The 15,182-nt window shown below is 35.3% G+C and overlaps 1 protein-coding gene and 2 pseudogenes across 1 annotated transcript; 2 read left to right on the top strand and 1 right to left on the bottom strand.

Annotated features, from left to right (window-relative positions):
• Positions 1-2,356: 2,356 nt before the first annotated feature.
• Positions 2,357-3,092, bottom strand: LOC149167002 (toll/interleukin-1 receptor-like protein). The gene is made up of 2 exons (XM_089430330.1): positions 2,530-3,092; positions 2,357-2,441 (listed from the first exon to the last, which is right to left on the bottom strand). Exons 1-2 carry the CDS (start codon positions 3,090-3,092, stop codon positions 2,357-2,359), a joined length of 648 nt encoding a protein of 215 aa, XP_089286456.1.
• Positions 3,093-6,707: 3,615 nt separating this feature from the next.
• On the top strand, positions 6,708-12,629 carry LOC149167001 (UDP-galactose/UDP-glucose transporter 2-like; annotated as a pseudogene).
• A 67-nt stretch (positions 12,630-12,696) lies between these two features.
• Positions 12,697-14,797, top strand: LOC149167000 (UDP-galactose/UDP-glucose transporter 2-like; annotated as a pseudogene).
• The last annotated feature ends 385 nt before the right edge of the window (positions 14,798-15,182 follow it).

Here is a 15,182-nt window from a genome sequence, read left to right as displayed (position 1 = left end):
GAATTAAAAGTTTAGAAAAGTTGGCATTGTAAAAATTATTTTAAAGCTTTGGTTGAATGTGGGTGTATATATGAGGAAAAAGTGCTTTTCATATTCAACATTTTTAATGTCACAAGTTTGACACAATCTTTCAACCCATGACATTTTATAAATTGTCCAACACCTTCTCTCACTATGGCGTTCATGAGAGTTTATTCTAATTTTAACAATGTTGATATTTTACTTTACACTAGTAAAAAAAGGAAATACTTTTGATTTTCTAGATTAGGGTTGATTACCTCATGGTATCTTAATTTTGTTTTATCTTATACTTATTTATTGCACCATAATTTCTCCTTAAATTTGGATGGAATAACAGTTTTAGCATTATTATTATTCTCCATAGGGGCCTCTTTATTCCCTAATGATTTAGCCAAAGCTTCACATCCTTATCCAAACCTTTCTTGAGTTGTGGGTGATATTGGGTGGCTTTTGATGTGATCTTAGGAAGCCTCTTGTATTCCATGTTATCTACGTTGTTCTTATACATTATGCATGTAGTCATAGCATGCTATCAATAGAACAAAGACTCACTTCTTCTAGCAGGATATGATAGATTGTATTGCCTTTAATTATGGGATTATGAGTTATAAACACTTTTTGAATTGTTTTATCTTACTCCAGGATTTGTTAGAGATGCTGGATCCCCATAATTCATAACCATATATGATAAAAAAAGTAACAAGAGTGTCAAATATAAGTTTCTTCTTATCCTATAGCTAAAGATGCACTAATTTACAATTACTTTCAATTCCAAAATAAGCTTTTCACCCTCCATTTATCTGTTTCGCAATGTCATAGTTATAGCATATGATGAAAATCAATTTCAATGTATTTGTATGAAGTCACTTACTACAAATTATTGTCATCATACATGAAATTAGTGTAAGTGATATTTTTTAATTTAATTATCATAACCTTAATTTAATTATCTTAACCTTCATAGTATTAATAGTCATACCCATTCAAAAGAAAAAATCCTTGATAATTATTAGTTGTTGAGATCAAAGAGGCTCCTCACCATATTAAAAATATCTATGAGTGAGCCGAAAGGGTAGATAGGGGATAAATTTGCTTAATTTCTATATTACATGTTTTTATTTCAACAGTTAGTGTTCCTCAACCATAACTTCTCAATATATATGCCAAAAGGGTCAAATATAGGGGATCAATTTGCTTAATTACTATATTACATGTTATTTATTTCAACAGTTAGTGTTCTTAAGATTGGAAATAAGATTCTTTTGTAACTTTATAATTTCAAATTCATTCCTTAGATTAGTCTTAGGTACTATGCCAAAAAAATTCTAAAGTCAACAAAATAACACAAGAGATTAGCTTTATCAATTTGACACTACTCAATGACTAAAATAAAGTGAGGTGATCCATAGTTAAATGTTAGATCCTAAATCTCAGCTAGCCTTTAACTTTTTTATTTCTATCAGTACATTAATATTCTTTTTCAAAATAATTCCATGTAAAATATCCAAAAATGGGCTAATAAGAATGGTGCTATAATTAGAGAGATTGTTTTTATACCTACTTTTAAAAATAGTTACAATGAGGCATTAAGTCTATGGTTTATGAAATCTATGCTTGATTACTAAAGTGAATAACATATAGTACTACCCTCCAATTTTTGAGGGTCGACTTGGTAGCCTTGGATGTCCTTAGCTTTTCCTCTTATGAGCCACTTAACCTAAAAATGTATATCTTCCATAAAAATACTTTTTCTTCTATATAAAAAGGGTTTAAATGTTATTTATGAGAGTAAAAATTTATTAAATATTTTAAATGAGAGATTTTTGATTCTTCAAAGAAATAATATTATTTTCTCTAGCTTTAAGAGTTAGAATTTGCCTCCACAAATTTTTAAAATCTAACTGAAATTGGTGTAAAATGTTAACTTTTTTTTCCTAACGGTCAAGATTTACAACTTTCTCCTTTGTAAAATACATATCATTCTGATATAATGTTAAAACCTTGAAAAATGGCAAATTCCAACTTTGTGTATACAGAACATAGGTTCTCTCAGGACAAACAAGAACAAAAGGTTGTCCAACCTGACATGAAAATGGAATACGGGGTTAATTCAAAATTTGACAATGAGATCTTATCACAAGAATTGCCATCTCCGCCCTGAATCCACAATTGAGTTTAAGTTCAGCGGTTCATCAAATCAATACAATAGGAAAGGTGTAACCCTCAGAGCGAAGAGGGAATTTGGAAACGGAAGTAGGGCCAGTTGGACTGGATTATGCCCACAGACCACATGGACATGATGCAGCAGCATTCTATGGAAGACGATAAAGCAGCATTAATTTGAAGAAGCCCGACGCCCCTTTCCTTTACAATGTTTACCCACGTCCTCAACTACACGCTTGACCAGGGCAGCTTCATACCTGCACAAGAATTTGATAACATAAAACAAACATCAAAGGAAATGGAGGTTCTGTATCCTGTTGTGGTGACGGTCAGATAATTACTCACCCGTTGGTGTCTTGTAGTGACCAACCAGAGAGATTAGACACTCTGAACAGCGCAGCCTTCCATTCATCTATCTCTTCTCCACTGTGTCTTCCGTTGCTCTGGTGGTATTGGAATGCCCAGGCAAATGGGCTGCCAGATTGCTCCGGATGGCGAACATGTGATGGAGACACTTTATAAAACAGAGGGATTGTCCTCCCGTGCACTTCGCGCGCAATAAGTGCCACCTCCTTAAGGCACCACACAGAGGTTGCATAATCAGGTGATAAAATGGGGATCTTTATTCGACTGCGCTGAATTGCACACTCTAATGTTTCACCGATATCGTTTCCCTTGGTGAGTTGATGAGCATCCAGGAAGACATGGATGTCTGCACCTGTGAGGGCACTGTAGAGATGATCAAGGAAGCCTCTTCTGACATCTGGCCCTCTAAAACTCAGAAACACGTCGTATCTCATCGATCTTCTCATGTTAATGCCGCTGCCACTTCCATTGAATCCCCTGGCCACTGCGATTGAAGAAGAAGCCGCCGACATTCTCATTGCTCTTACCATCCCACAATTCATTGCTTAATGCGAAACGAAGATGAATAATCAGAAAAGAGCGGGGCATATATATATATATATATATATATATATATATCTCGGGGATTTGTATGCCCACTGAATTTGGCGCATTCTTTCCGTCGAAGAGGTGTTTCCACATTCTGCGGAATTTCGCGCATTTTTTTACCTGTCTGTAATGTGACGAAAAGAAGCTGCTCCGAATATGAATACTGAATCTATCGGGATGTGGATTTTCTTTTTTATTTTGTTAGATGTGGCTGCTCCTATTTTAGAGTTTAACAGACAAAAGTAAGGTTAATATTACTAAAATCTTAACCTTAATCTCACAAGGTTTTTTTCAGAGAAAAAAACCTTACTAAATTTTACTAAATTTAGTAAAATTTCCAATAGAGAAATCTTACTAAATTTTCCAATAGAGAAAAGAAAAATTGAACTCCATTTCTAGCTATCAAGAACTGATTTGTATGTCTTGGAGTTTGGCGTAATCTACTTACAAGTTGCTTTGAAGTTTGCACTTCACACGTACATTCACGGAATTTTTAGGCTGGGCCCATCGGGCGTCGAATTTGACGTGGAAATTGACATTTCGCAGAATGCTGTGGAATTTTACTTGGAAGTTTGTTTTTAGATGTATTTTACTGCTAATAAAATTTTAAAAATTGAACATGATAAATTAAAAAAATTGATTCTTTTCGAAATATGTTTTTTTTTGTTAATTTTAATTAAAATTAAATAAATATTTTTTAAAACTTCTTGTTTAATTTCTAAAATTTCAAATTATTTAAATTATCTGAATTTAAGTTAGTTTTTCAAATACTAAATCTATATATACATTTAAAAATATATTTCAAATGACATACAACACCATTATGATAAAAAAAAAACTATTTCTTTAAATTACTCTGATTAAAATTAACCTTGATAAATTTTAATTACTAAGAATAAATAAGTAGGTTTAATTAATTGATTCTATATTGTTTTTTGTTATGAGAAGCAGTGGTTGTTGATAATAGCCTATTAGATATTAATAACAAACCTCCAACGGCTTATTAGGTTTTAAACATCTTCTGTTTATTGTCTATCTAAATTTCTCATTCAGAGATATTGAACTATTCTTATCCTTTATTTTCAGGGAACTTAGACATTAATAACAAACCTCTTCTGGTTATCTAAATTTCTCATTCACACCTATTGAACTATATTTAATTCGTTTCTCATACTTCATTTTTAACCTAACATTGAGAAATTTAGGTATAAAGTATTGTTAATTAAAACTTGGAATTTCTTTTACAATCATGCATATGAACTGCTATTAAAATGACGGGCACAAAAAATAAATAACCGTCCCAAAATTTTGACTCGACAGGCGGAACAAACTTGAAATTCCAGGGCTGGGCCATGACATTGTCGTTTTGGATTTTACAATACGCGCTCGCCGCATAAAGGTCGTTTTGGATTTTACAATGCGCACTCCCCGCATAAAGTTTTATTCTTTTACAGTGCGCACTCCCCGCATAAAGCTTTATTCTTTTAGAATGCCCAATTGCCACATAAAGATATGGTTTCCACGTGTCAATGTGAGAGATTCTCAATGAATACAGCAACCTCTTCCAAAGTTTTCTTTGCACCGCATAAATGATGACGTGGGAGTTGTGCGATTTGCAAGTCCACCTGCTCCAAAGTGTTGCAATAAACAAATTTGCTGGAATCTTGAGGTAAGATGGAGCATGTGATATTGTCACCACAAAACATTACGATGCACGTATACCCCCACCACTGTTTTGTACAGCGCACACATATAACCTATATGCACAAATTTTCCCCACCTTTAACTCACATGATATTACGACTCCATTGTTTTTCAATGAATCCCTAGTCATTGTTTTAGAATGCCCAATTGCCGCATAAAGATATGGTTTCCACGTGTCATTGTGGAAGATACTCAATGAATAAAGCAACCTCTTTCAAAGTTTTCTTTGCACCGCATAAATGATGACGTGGGAGTTGTGCGATTTGCAAGTCCACCTGCTCCAAAGTGTTGCAATAAACAAATTTGCTGGAATCTTGAGGTAAGATGGAGCCTATGATATTGTCACCACAAAACTTTACGATGCACGTATACGCCACCACAGATTTGTACAGCGCACACATATACCCCATATCCACAAATTTTCCCCACCTTTAACTGACAGGGGGCCATGATATTACGACTCCGTTGTTTTTCAATGCATCCCTAGTCACTTGGCCGGTATTTGGTTGGATTTTACCTAGTGTGTGAATATATTCCCACATCTTTGAATGCTGCTCAAACGGTGCCTTCAAAACATGGATTGACATATATTCTGCTTCCGACCTTGAAGACATGCAGATATCGGGTGTCCCACCTCATGTTTGAAGATATTCCCAGTTGAATGGTGCTCAAAAGTTGCCTTCCACGGTCCGACGTAGAGGGTTTTGTGAGATTACTAAACTTGGAGGAGGAAGGGAGGCGGCCTGTTGTGGCCTTCATCCCTGCGGAATTGGTGGCAACGATTTGTGTGCCTGCTGCCCTGGAGGGAGGGATATTGTCATTTTCCGTGGTTCACCATTATTGTTTAGAGGTTAAATTTGATGGGTATATATATATATATATATATATATATATATATATATTATATATATATATATGTTAAATATTGATTATTTTAAAATTTGCATGTTAATAATGATGGTTATTTAATTTTCCAAACAGTCAATTCTATCAGTGATTTAAAAATTTAAAAGTATTTATTTATGTGTAAGCACTTCCAAATCAAATCGCAGAAAATTAAAGAAGATAGTGATCTTGCTAGCCAAGAACCAAGATAAGCATAGAATACCTCAATATTGTAGAGACTTTAACATAACCATAGACTCATCCATAGTGCATCTTTGGACTAATTAGAAAAAACTTGTCTCTATCTTCACTCCCGCCATGCAATTCGTGCATCGTACATACTTAATTGTAGGTCGGAACATTGAAGTTGATTGAGACTCTCATGGCATGTCCACACCTTCGGACCATTGATATACTATATAAAACACTAATTCGATTCTTTACTATCATGAAATGTCCACACCTTTGGGCCATTGGTATATGATATAAAATGCTAGTTACGTCGTAAGGCATTCCTCTCTGAAAACAACTCCCCTCTCAGGTTACGTGTACATTTGTGTGCCCTTGATTTAGGTGTTAGACGATTAAAATAGTTTGAGCCATCTGATTAATTCGACCGGTATTAAATTAATATAGATTATAGGACTTAAACATGGCAGCAGGTAGGCATTGCTCAACACTATCAATTGAGTGGAATGCTTCTGCTAGACTGACGATGCAAAATTGGGGAAGAAGTTGTAGCACAGAGATGCGGATGATGGGCAAGAAGCCACAACGCAGTGATGGGGATGATGGCTGATGTCTGGGGAAGATGGTTGATACCTGCTTCACTAGGCCATGGGTTAGGGCATTGTTCCTTAGATAACGCTGAAAAGGTGAATCTGATCCCCATTCTCTGAAGCATGGTGATCCCCTTGTTATCTCTTGTTATGCATCAGGCGATGGGAACCACTACCCTCTCGTAAAATGGTAGCCATGCGATGAGAGTCAGCGGAACAATCCTGCAGGTATTTGGAAGCCGTTGGAGCCGAGCCTCCGGTCCATGGTCTGGGCTTGTAGAACGGTGAACATGTTTTTCTGCATGACTATGACTTGATTGGAGATTTTGCAGGAGAATATGGGCACTGTTCTCATAATAGTTTTGAGCCCCTCGTTTCTACAGAAATGTTTCTTTATATGGGTGAGGTCCCCAAGAGCCCTGGATGGATCATGCCATGAAACAAGTGGGTTTTGGACACAAATAAACCCTCCTCCTGATTTCTTTAGGGGTTCTCTGCCTAAGCTTCCACAGGAGATTATGCCCTTCCTATGTAGCTATAGGTTTTATTCTCTCTGAAGCCTTTGTTGCAAACTTTGATTCGTTTGTTTTGCTTATGATTGGTGCAACTAGGGATGGTATTTCAACTTTATACAAGGATTTGTGCATTTGGTGCTTATTTATCTCAATGGCTTCAGAACGAGGGATATACCTAATCCATGGAAAACATACATAAACCTATGTGTTGTACTCATGGGATCAGAAGGATTAACCAAGGGATCTCTAATGTTTCTTAATTATCCTACCCAAATCATGTTCAAGTCTACCAAGGTATGGCTTCTCTATATATATACTCATCGAGTTTACAATATATTTCTTTTGAGGTTTCTACAATGGCTGATAAATTTGAATCATTATCGGTTTTGCTTGTTATGATTATGGGAGCCTTTATACCAGGGATAAGGCGAAAGTATCCCTTGGAGGAATACATCATGGTTATATTGCTTACCGTTGGTTTGATAATATTCACACTAGAAGATGCCCAAACATCCCCAAATTTCAGTGTATGGGGAACTATTATGGTCCTTGTAGCCTTTATTTTGGATGCCTTTTTGGGTAACCTGCAAGAGGCCATATTTACTCTGAATCGTTCTACTACACAGGTATGGTCCATACCTGGAAAACCCTAATGCAAAAATACTTGTGAATGAATCCTTTATTAATTTTATATTATTTGAATTATATAAGGCTCAATGCAACTTGCTCAACACTGAGCAATATTGTAATTGATGTTCCAAGATGTAAATGTTGTTCTTCTCTACTACTGTGGGAATCCCCTTCTTGATTCCTCCAATAATTTTGACTAGAGAGCTCTTCAAAGCTTAGGAAGCCTGCTTACAAGTATATGTTATTTCCTGTTAATTTCTATTTAGATATTTTGGTTTTGAAACTAAATTTATCAGTTCCTAAAATCTCTAGCCATAGTCATCTTTTGTGAAAAAATTGTTATTCTTTCTGAAACTATTTTTGGTTTCTGTTGTTCTGATCTATGGCATCACTTGTATGTTTATCTCATGCTGATATTTGAAGCAAAAACCACCTTCATAGGCCAACTATCTGTTCTTTGTTTAATAGAAATCTTCGGAGCTGCCACAACTGCCATGGTTTTTCACAGATTGGATTATGACCATTCTGGTAATCTTGATATGCTAAATTTATTATCGAATTCCCTTACTGAGAGTTTGTTTTTTTGTATAGGTAGGAAAATAGGATATGGAAGGGCCCCCAGTCTGGTTGTGTTAGTTCCAATAAGGGAGCTTGCAAAAAAAGGTAACCTTTTAAAATGTATGGATCTTTTTCTATCATCTACAATCTAACTTGATATTGAAATTGTTCAAAAAGTTCATTTGCAATTTCTTTATGCTTGTGACTTCAGGAATTCCATGTAAGAAATGTTTTGTAATGCAAGTCCATGCTGACTTTGAGGTTTATGGTGGATCAGTTGACCTTCATTCATCCTCTGTATATGGAGGTTCTCCCTATGGTCCACAGGAATATGTATTCCGTAGAGGTTTGGATTTCATTATTGGTACACCTGGGCACATTAAGGTGACAAAACATGTTTTATGTTCATTTATCTGTTTTATGTGTAACTGTTCATAGTAAATTCAAGCTTGAAATTATGGTTGATCTATGAAGAACTTCCTCTGGCATTTAAAGAAAGGCTTCAAGTGGTGTATTTCCTACATCTAGGGATTCAGTCAAGACTATTTTTTTGCAACCGTTGGCCGGTTCTTCTTAAGTGTAGGGTGAGTATTAAGCTGAGTTTGCATTTTGATTTAGACAATTTATTAGGACTAATTGTATATAAATTGTTCTCAAGGAAATTTCTTTATTTGTTCTCTTAATGCCTTATTTTTGGGTAGTATCATCTAATAATATCATATTCTCTGTCAAAACAGGATTCTATATACCAGCACTGCACCTTTTGATGGTTGTATATTTTATTTTTCTGGAAAGTTTACAACTGCATATCAAGCTTTAGAGATGGATTTAAGAGTATTGTGGAGTTGTCTATGGTCCATGGTCTGGGTTTGTAGAACGACGAACGTGTTTTTTTGCTCAACTGTGACTTGATTGGCGATTCCACAAGAGAATATGGGCATTGTTCTCATAATAGTTTTAAGCCCCTCGTTTCTACAGAAATGTTTCTTTATACGAGTGAGCTACCTAAGAGCCCTAGATGGATCGTGGTGGACACAAGTGGGTTTTGGACACAAATAAATCATCCTCTTGATTTATTTAATGGTTCTCTACCTGAGCTTCCACAGGAGATTATGCCCCCTCCTATACAGTTGCAAGTTTTTTTCTCTCTTAAAACCTTTGTTGCAGACTTCGATTCATTTGTTTTTTTTATGATTGGTGTAGCTATGGATGGTATTGTTTGACCTCATAATTACTCCCTCCTGGACATCTTTTCTCACTTCTTTCTCTTGTTTTCCATAAAAGACAGATCCCCATCACTGATAAATGATAGATTTTGTCTCAAGGAGGACATTAAATGATTGACATGTTATACTTTTATGTTTTTGCTATTTGAAATAAGTTTTTGCAAATTAGCTATGGAACGTAGCCTATTTTGCAACTAACTGTGTGTTTCGTAGCTACTTCCATGGTTGAACAGGTTACAGGTGTCAAACGAAGAAACCGGCCACATGGGCATCTCTGGAATCATCTCAACATGGATCCTATCCTAGTCACCTAACCCAAATCGATAAAAAAGCCAGCTCAAGACCACAGTCAAAGGTGGAGTCAAACGTATGAAACCCAGAAGCAATAGGACTCTTTGTCTACCCTTTCGTGGTTAATTAATAAATCCAATAGATTTGTTGAAGCATTAACTCGGATCAGCCACCTGTGTCAACGGTTCTGTGCAACCACCTTGTTCGAATTCAAGTCACCTATAGCTGATCAAACATTTATGCAGACTGGTTGTAATACGTGTAGACCACCTATAGCTAATTTTCCTCAAAAGACAGTTATGAATATTTTCTTTTAAATACCAGTTGAATAGAACCGGAGGGAGTTCAAAGTTTTTGATGTATTAAGTTTAAACTTATCAACTCTGTAATTTTGGACTTTTGTTCCTATTTTATAATACAAAGCCGTGTGTTGACTGATGATCATTTGAAGGAGAATTTTGAATTAAGTTAGTAGCTCAACCTAGTCAGTTGCAGAGGGCCCATGCACTAAAGGAGGTTTTATTTTCATTTGTTTTTTTTCTTTCTGTTTAGTTTTAAATTCCTCATTTACTTTTAGCAGTGTTTTATAACTTAGGCTGATTTCTTGTAGTTTGATTTCTTTTAGTTTTAATCAGTAGCATAATGTTAGAATTCAATTGTGTAGTCTTCTTTCCCCAATCCATTTCATAAAGGAAAGGAATTTGTTTCTAAAGAGAGTAAGATTGAAAGTAATGAAGATGCACTATTTATTAGCTTACTCACTGTTCTTGTTATTTATTTCTTAGTTCAGGTTGTCAATGCACTATATTAATGAATGTTTTTGGTCACCATTTCAAGCTGATATCCATCCTAAACTAAATAGTTAAGCATTCACTTTACATAAGGGTTGAAACCAATCAGTTACCTTCCGCGTGTTTTTATTTATTTATTACTAGATCATGAAGTACAGAAGTTGCTTGAATTCCATCTCAAGGAGGTTATCTTTCAAAATTGAAGGTTAGAGTAACTAGAAGTACTTCAGTTAATTTCATTCTCTGTATTTATTCCAACATGACTTACAACTTTACCTTCTAGTTTTAATAATTATTCATGAATTAGGATTAGATGAGAAGATAGGACAAATGCTCTATTTTTCCTTCTTTTAACTTAGATTTTGACTAGTTTTAAGCTCTTGGTTCACCTTTAGGAAATTTAGATTTAGTTTCTCATAGTTCAAATTGTACATCATTAGGAATCAAAGAACAGAAACCCCCAAAACAATATAAAATACAAAACAACGAAGTAAGAAGGGTTAACTAGCACATACAATGCACTACACTTCATCAGCTTACGAGCCTCGGTTGATAATTTATGCAAAGCAATTTAGGACACTAAATTGACTAAAAATTTTGGTGCCATTGCTGGGGAAGTGTAACTAGGTAACCTTATCTCTTACATTTAAAAAAAAGATGATATGCATAGAGAAAGAGACTCTAGGGGTAGATTTATAGCTAGGGGATATTACGACTCCATTGTTTTTCAATGCATCCCTAGTCACTTGGTGGGTATTTCGTTGGATTTTACCTAATGTGTGAATATATTCCCACATCTTTTAATGGTGCTCAAACGTTGCCTTCAAAACATGGATTGACATATATTCTGCTTCCGACCTTGAAGACATGCAGACATCGGATGTCCCACCTAATGTTTGAAGATATTCCCAGTTGGATGGTGCTCAAAAGTTTCCTTCCCACGGTCTAACGTAAAGGGTTTTGTGAGATTACTAAACTTGGAGGAGGAAGGGAGGTAGCCTGTTGTGGCCTTCATCCCTGCGGAATTGGTGGCAATGATTTGTGTGCCTGCTGCCGTGGAGGGAGGGATATTGTCATTTTCCGTGGTTCACAATTATTGTTTAGAGGTTAAATTTGATGGATATATATATATATATTATATATATATTATATTATATATATATATATATATATATATATATATATATATATATATATATATTTATATATATAGATATATATATATATATATTATGTATGTATGTATGTTAAATATTGATATTTCAAAATTTGCATGTTAATAATGATGCTTATTTAATTTTCCAAACAGTCAATTCGATGGGTGATTTAAAAATTTACAAGTATTTATGTATGTGTAAGAATTTCCAAATTAAATCACAGAAAATTAAAGAAGATAGTGATATTGCTAGCCAAGAACCAAGATAAACATAGAATACCTCAATATTATAGAGACTTTAACATAACCATAGACTCATCCATAGTGCATCTTTGGACTAATTAGAAAAACCTTGTCTCTATCTTCACTCCCACCATGCAATTTGCGCATCGTACATACTTAATTGTAAGTTGGAACATTGAAGGTTATTGAGACTCTCATGGCATGTCCACACCTTCAGACCATTGATATACTATATAAAACATTAATTCTGTTCTTTACTCTCATGAAATGTCCACACCTCGGCCATTGGTATATGATATAAAACGCCAGTTATGCCGTAAGGCGTTCCCCTCTAAAAACAACTCCCCTCTCAGGTTACGTGTACATTTATGTGCCCTTGATTTAGGTGTTAGATGATTAAAATAGTTTGAGCCATCTGATTAATTCGACCGGTATTAAATTAATTATAGATTATACGACTTACATCATGGCAGCAGGTAGGCGTTTCTCAACACTATCTATTGTGTCGAATGCTTCTACCAGACCGACGATGCAAAACTAGGGAAGAAGTTGTAGCGCAGAGATGGGGACGATGGGCAAGAAGCCACAACGTAGAGATGGGGATGATGGCTGATGTTTGGGGAAGATGGTTGATGCCTGCTTCGCTAAGCCATGGGTTAGGGCATTGTTCCTTAGATAATGCTGAGAAGGTGAATCTGATCCCCATTCTTTGAAGCCTGGTGATCCCTTTGTTATCTCTTGTCATGCATCAGTCTATGGGAACCACTACCCTCTCGCAAAATGGAAGCCATGTCATGTGAGTTAGCAGAACAATCCTGCGAGTATTTGGAAGTTGTTGGAGTCGAGCATCTGATCCATGGTCTGGCATGTAGAACGGAAAACATGTTTTTCTGCATGACTGTGACTTTATTTGCCCTTCTGCAAGAGAATATGGGAACTGTTCTCATAATAGTTTTGAGCCCCTTGTTTCTGCTGAAATGTTTCTTTAGAAGGGTGAGGTCCCCAAGAGCCCTGGATGGATCGTGGTGTGACATATGTTGGTTTTGGACACAAATAAACCCTCCTCTTGATTTCTTTAGTGGTTCTCTGCCTAAGCTTCCATAGGAGATTATGCCCCTCCTGTGTAGCTATAGGTTTTATTCTCTCTAAAGCCTTTGTTGCAGACTTTGATTCGTTTGTTTTGCTTATGATCGATGCAGCTAGGGATGGCATTTCACTTTTATACAAGGATTTGTGTATTTGGTGCTTATTTATCCCAATGGCTTCAGAAAAAGGGATATACATAATCCATGGAAAACATACGTAAACCTCTATGTTGTACTCATGGGATCACAAGGATTAACCAAGGGATCTCTAATATTTCTTAATTATCTTGCCCAAATCATGTTCAAGTCTACCAAGGTATTGCTTCTCTATATATATACTCATTAAGTTTACAATATATTTCTTTTGAGGTTTCTACAATGGCTGATAAATTTGAATCATTACCAGTTTTGCTTGTTATGATTATGGGAGCCTTTATATCAGGCTTAAGGTGAAAGTATCACTTGGAGGAATACATCACGGTTATATTGCTTATCGTTGGTTTGATAATATTCACACTAGCAGGTGTCCAAATATACCCAAATTTCAGTGTATGGGGAATTATTATGGTTCGTGGAGCCTTGATTTTGGATGCCTTTTTGGGCAACCTACAAGAGGCCATATTTACTTTGAATCATTCTACTACACAGGTATGGTCCATACCTGGAAAACCCTAATGCAAAAATACTTGTGAATGAATCCTATATTAATTTTATATTATTTGAATTATATAAGGCTCAATGCAACTTTCTCAATACTAAGCAATATTGTAATTGATGTTCTGAGATGCAAATGTTGTTCTTCTCTACTACTATGGGAATCCACTTCTTGATTCCTCCAATAATTTTGACTGGAGAGCCCTTCAAAGCCTAGGAAGCCCACTTGAAAGTATATGCTATTTCCTATTAATTTCTATTTACATATTTGGGTTTTGAAACTAAATTTATCAGTTCTTAAAATCTCTAGCCATAGTCATCTTTTGTGAAAAAATTGTTATTATTTTTGAAACTATTTTTGGTTTCTGTTGTTCTGGTCTATGGTAGCACTTGTATGTTTATCTCATGTTGACAATCGAAGCAAAAACCACCTTCATAGGCCAGCTATCTATTCTGTGTTTAATAGCAATCTTCGGAGCTGCCACAACTGCCACGGTTTGTTACAGATCAGATTATGACCATTCTGGTAATCTTGATATGCTAAATTTATTATTTAGATTCCCTTACTGAGAGTTTGTTTTTTTGTATAGGTAGGAAAATAGGATATGGAAGGGCCCCTAGTCTGATTGTGTTAGCTCCAATAAGGGGGCTTGCAAAAAAAGGTAACCTTTTAAAAAGTATGGATATTTTTCTATCATCTACAATCTGACTTGATATTGAAATTGTTCAAAAAGTTCATTTGCAATTTCTTTATGCTTGTGACTTCAGGAATTCCATGTAAGAAATGTTTTGTAATGAAAGTCCATGCCGACTTTGAGGTTTATGGTGGATTAGTTGACCTTCATTCATCCTCTCTATATGGAGGTTCTCCTATGGTCCACAGGAATATGCATTGCATAGAGGTTTGGATTTCATTATTGGTACACTTGGGCACATTAAGGTGATGAAACATGTTTTATGTTCATTTATCCCTTTTATGTGTAACTGTTCATAGTAAATTCAAGCTTGAAATTATGGTTGATCTATGAAGAACTTCCTCTTGCATTTAAAGAAAGGCTTCAAGTGGTGTATTTCCTACATTTAGGGATTCAGTCAAGACTATTTTTTTTCAACGTTGGCGGTTCTTCTTAAGTGCAGGGTGAGTATTAAGCCGAGTTTGCATTTTGATTTAGACAATTTATTAGGACTAATTGTATATAAATTGTTCTCAAGGAAATTTCTTTATTTGTTCTCTTAACACCTTATTTTTGGGTAGTATCATCTAATAATATCATATCCTCTATCAAAACAGGATTCTATATACCAGCACTGCACCTTTTGATGGTTGTATAGTTTATTTTTCTAGAAAGTTTACAACTGCATAATGAGCTTTAGAGATGGATTTAAGAGTATTGTGAGTTGTCTATGGTCCATGTTCTGGGTCTGTAGAACGATGAACATGTTTTTTTTCTCAACTGTGACTTGATCGACGATTCCACAGGAGAATATGGACATTATTCTCATAATAGTTTTAAGCCCTTATTTCTA

Source organism: Pinus tabuliformis, chromosome 5_1 (genome assembly GCF_031772625.1).
Source record: "Pinus tabuliformis cultivar Carrire ecotype Pingquan chromosome 5_1, CPIR1, whole genome shotgun sequence".
NCBI classification, from domain to species: Eukaryota; Viridiplantae; Streptophyta; class Pinopsida; order Pinales; family Pinaceae; genus Pinus; species Pinus tabuliformis.
The sequence above is the reverse complement of the archived record's forward strand: the minus strand, read 5'-3'. Positions and strand labels throughout refer to the sequence as shown.

Excerpts from the sequence above, each read along its gene's own strand:
- LOC149167002 (XM_089430330.1), bottom strand. The coding sequence starts at position 3,092 with ATGAATTGTGGGATGGTAAGAGCAATGAGAATGTCGGCGGCTTCTTCT. Across the intron at positions 2,442-2,529 it reads TCACTACAAGACACCAACGG|GTATGAAGCTGCCCTGGTCA; the intron begins GTGAGTAATTAT and ends ATTCTTGTGCAG.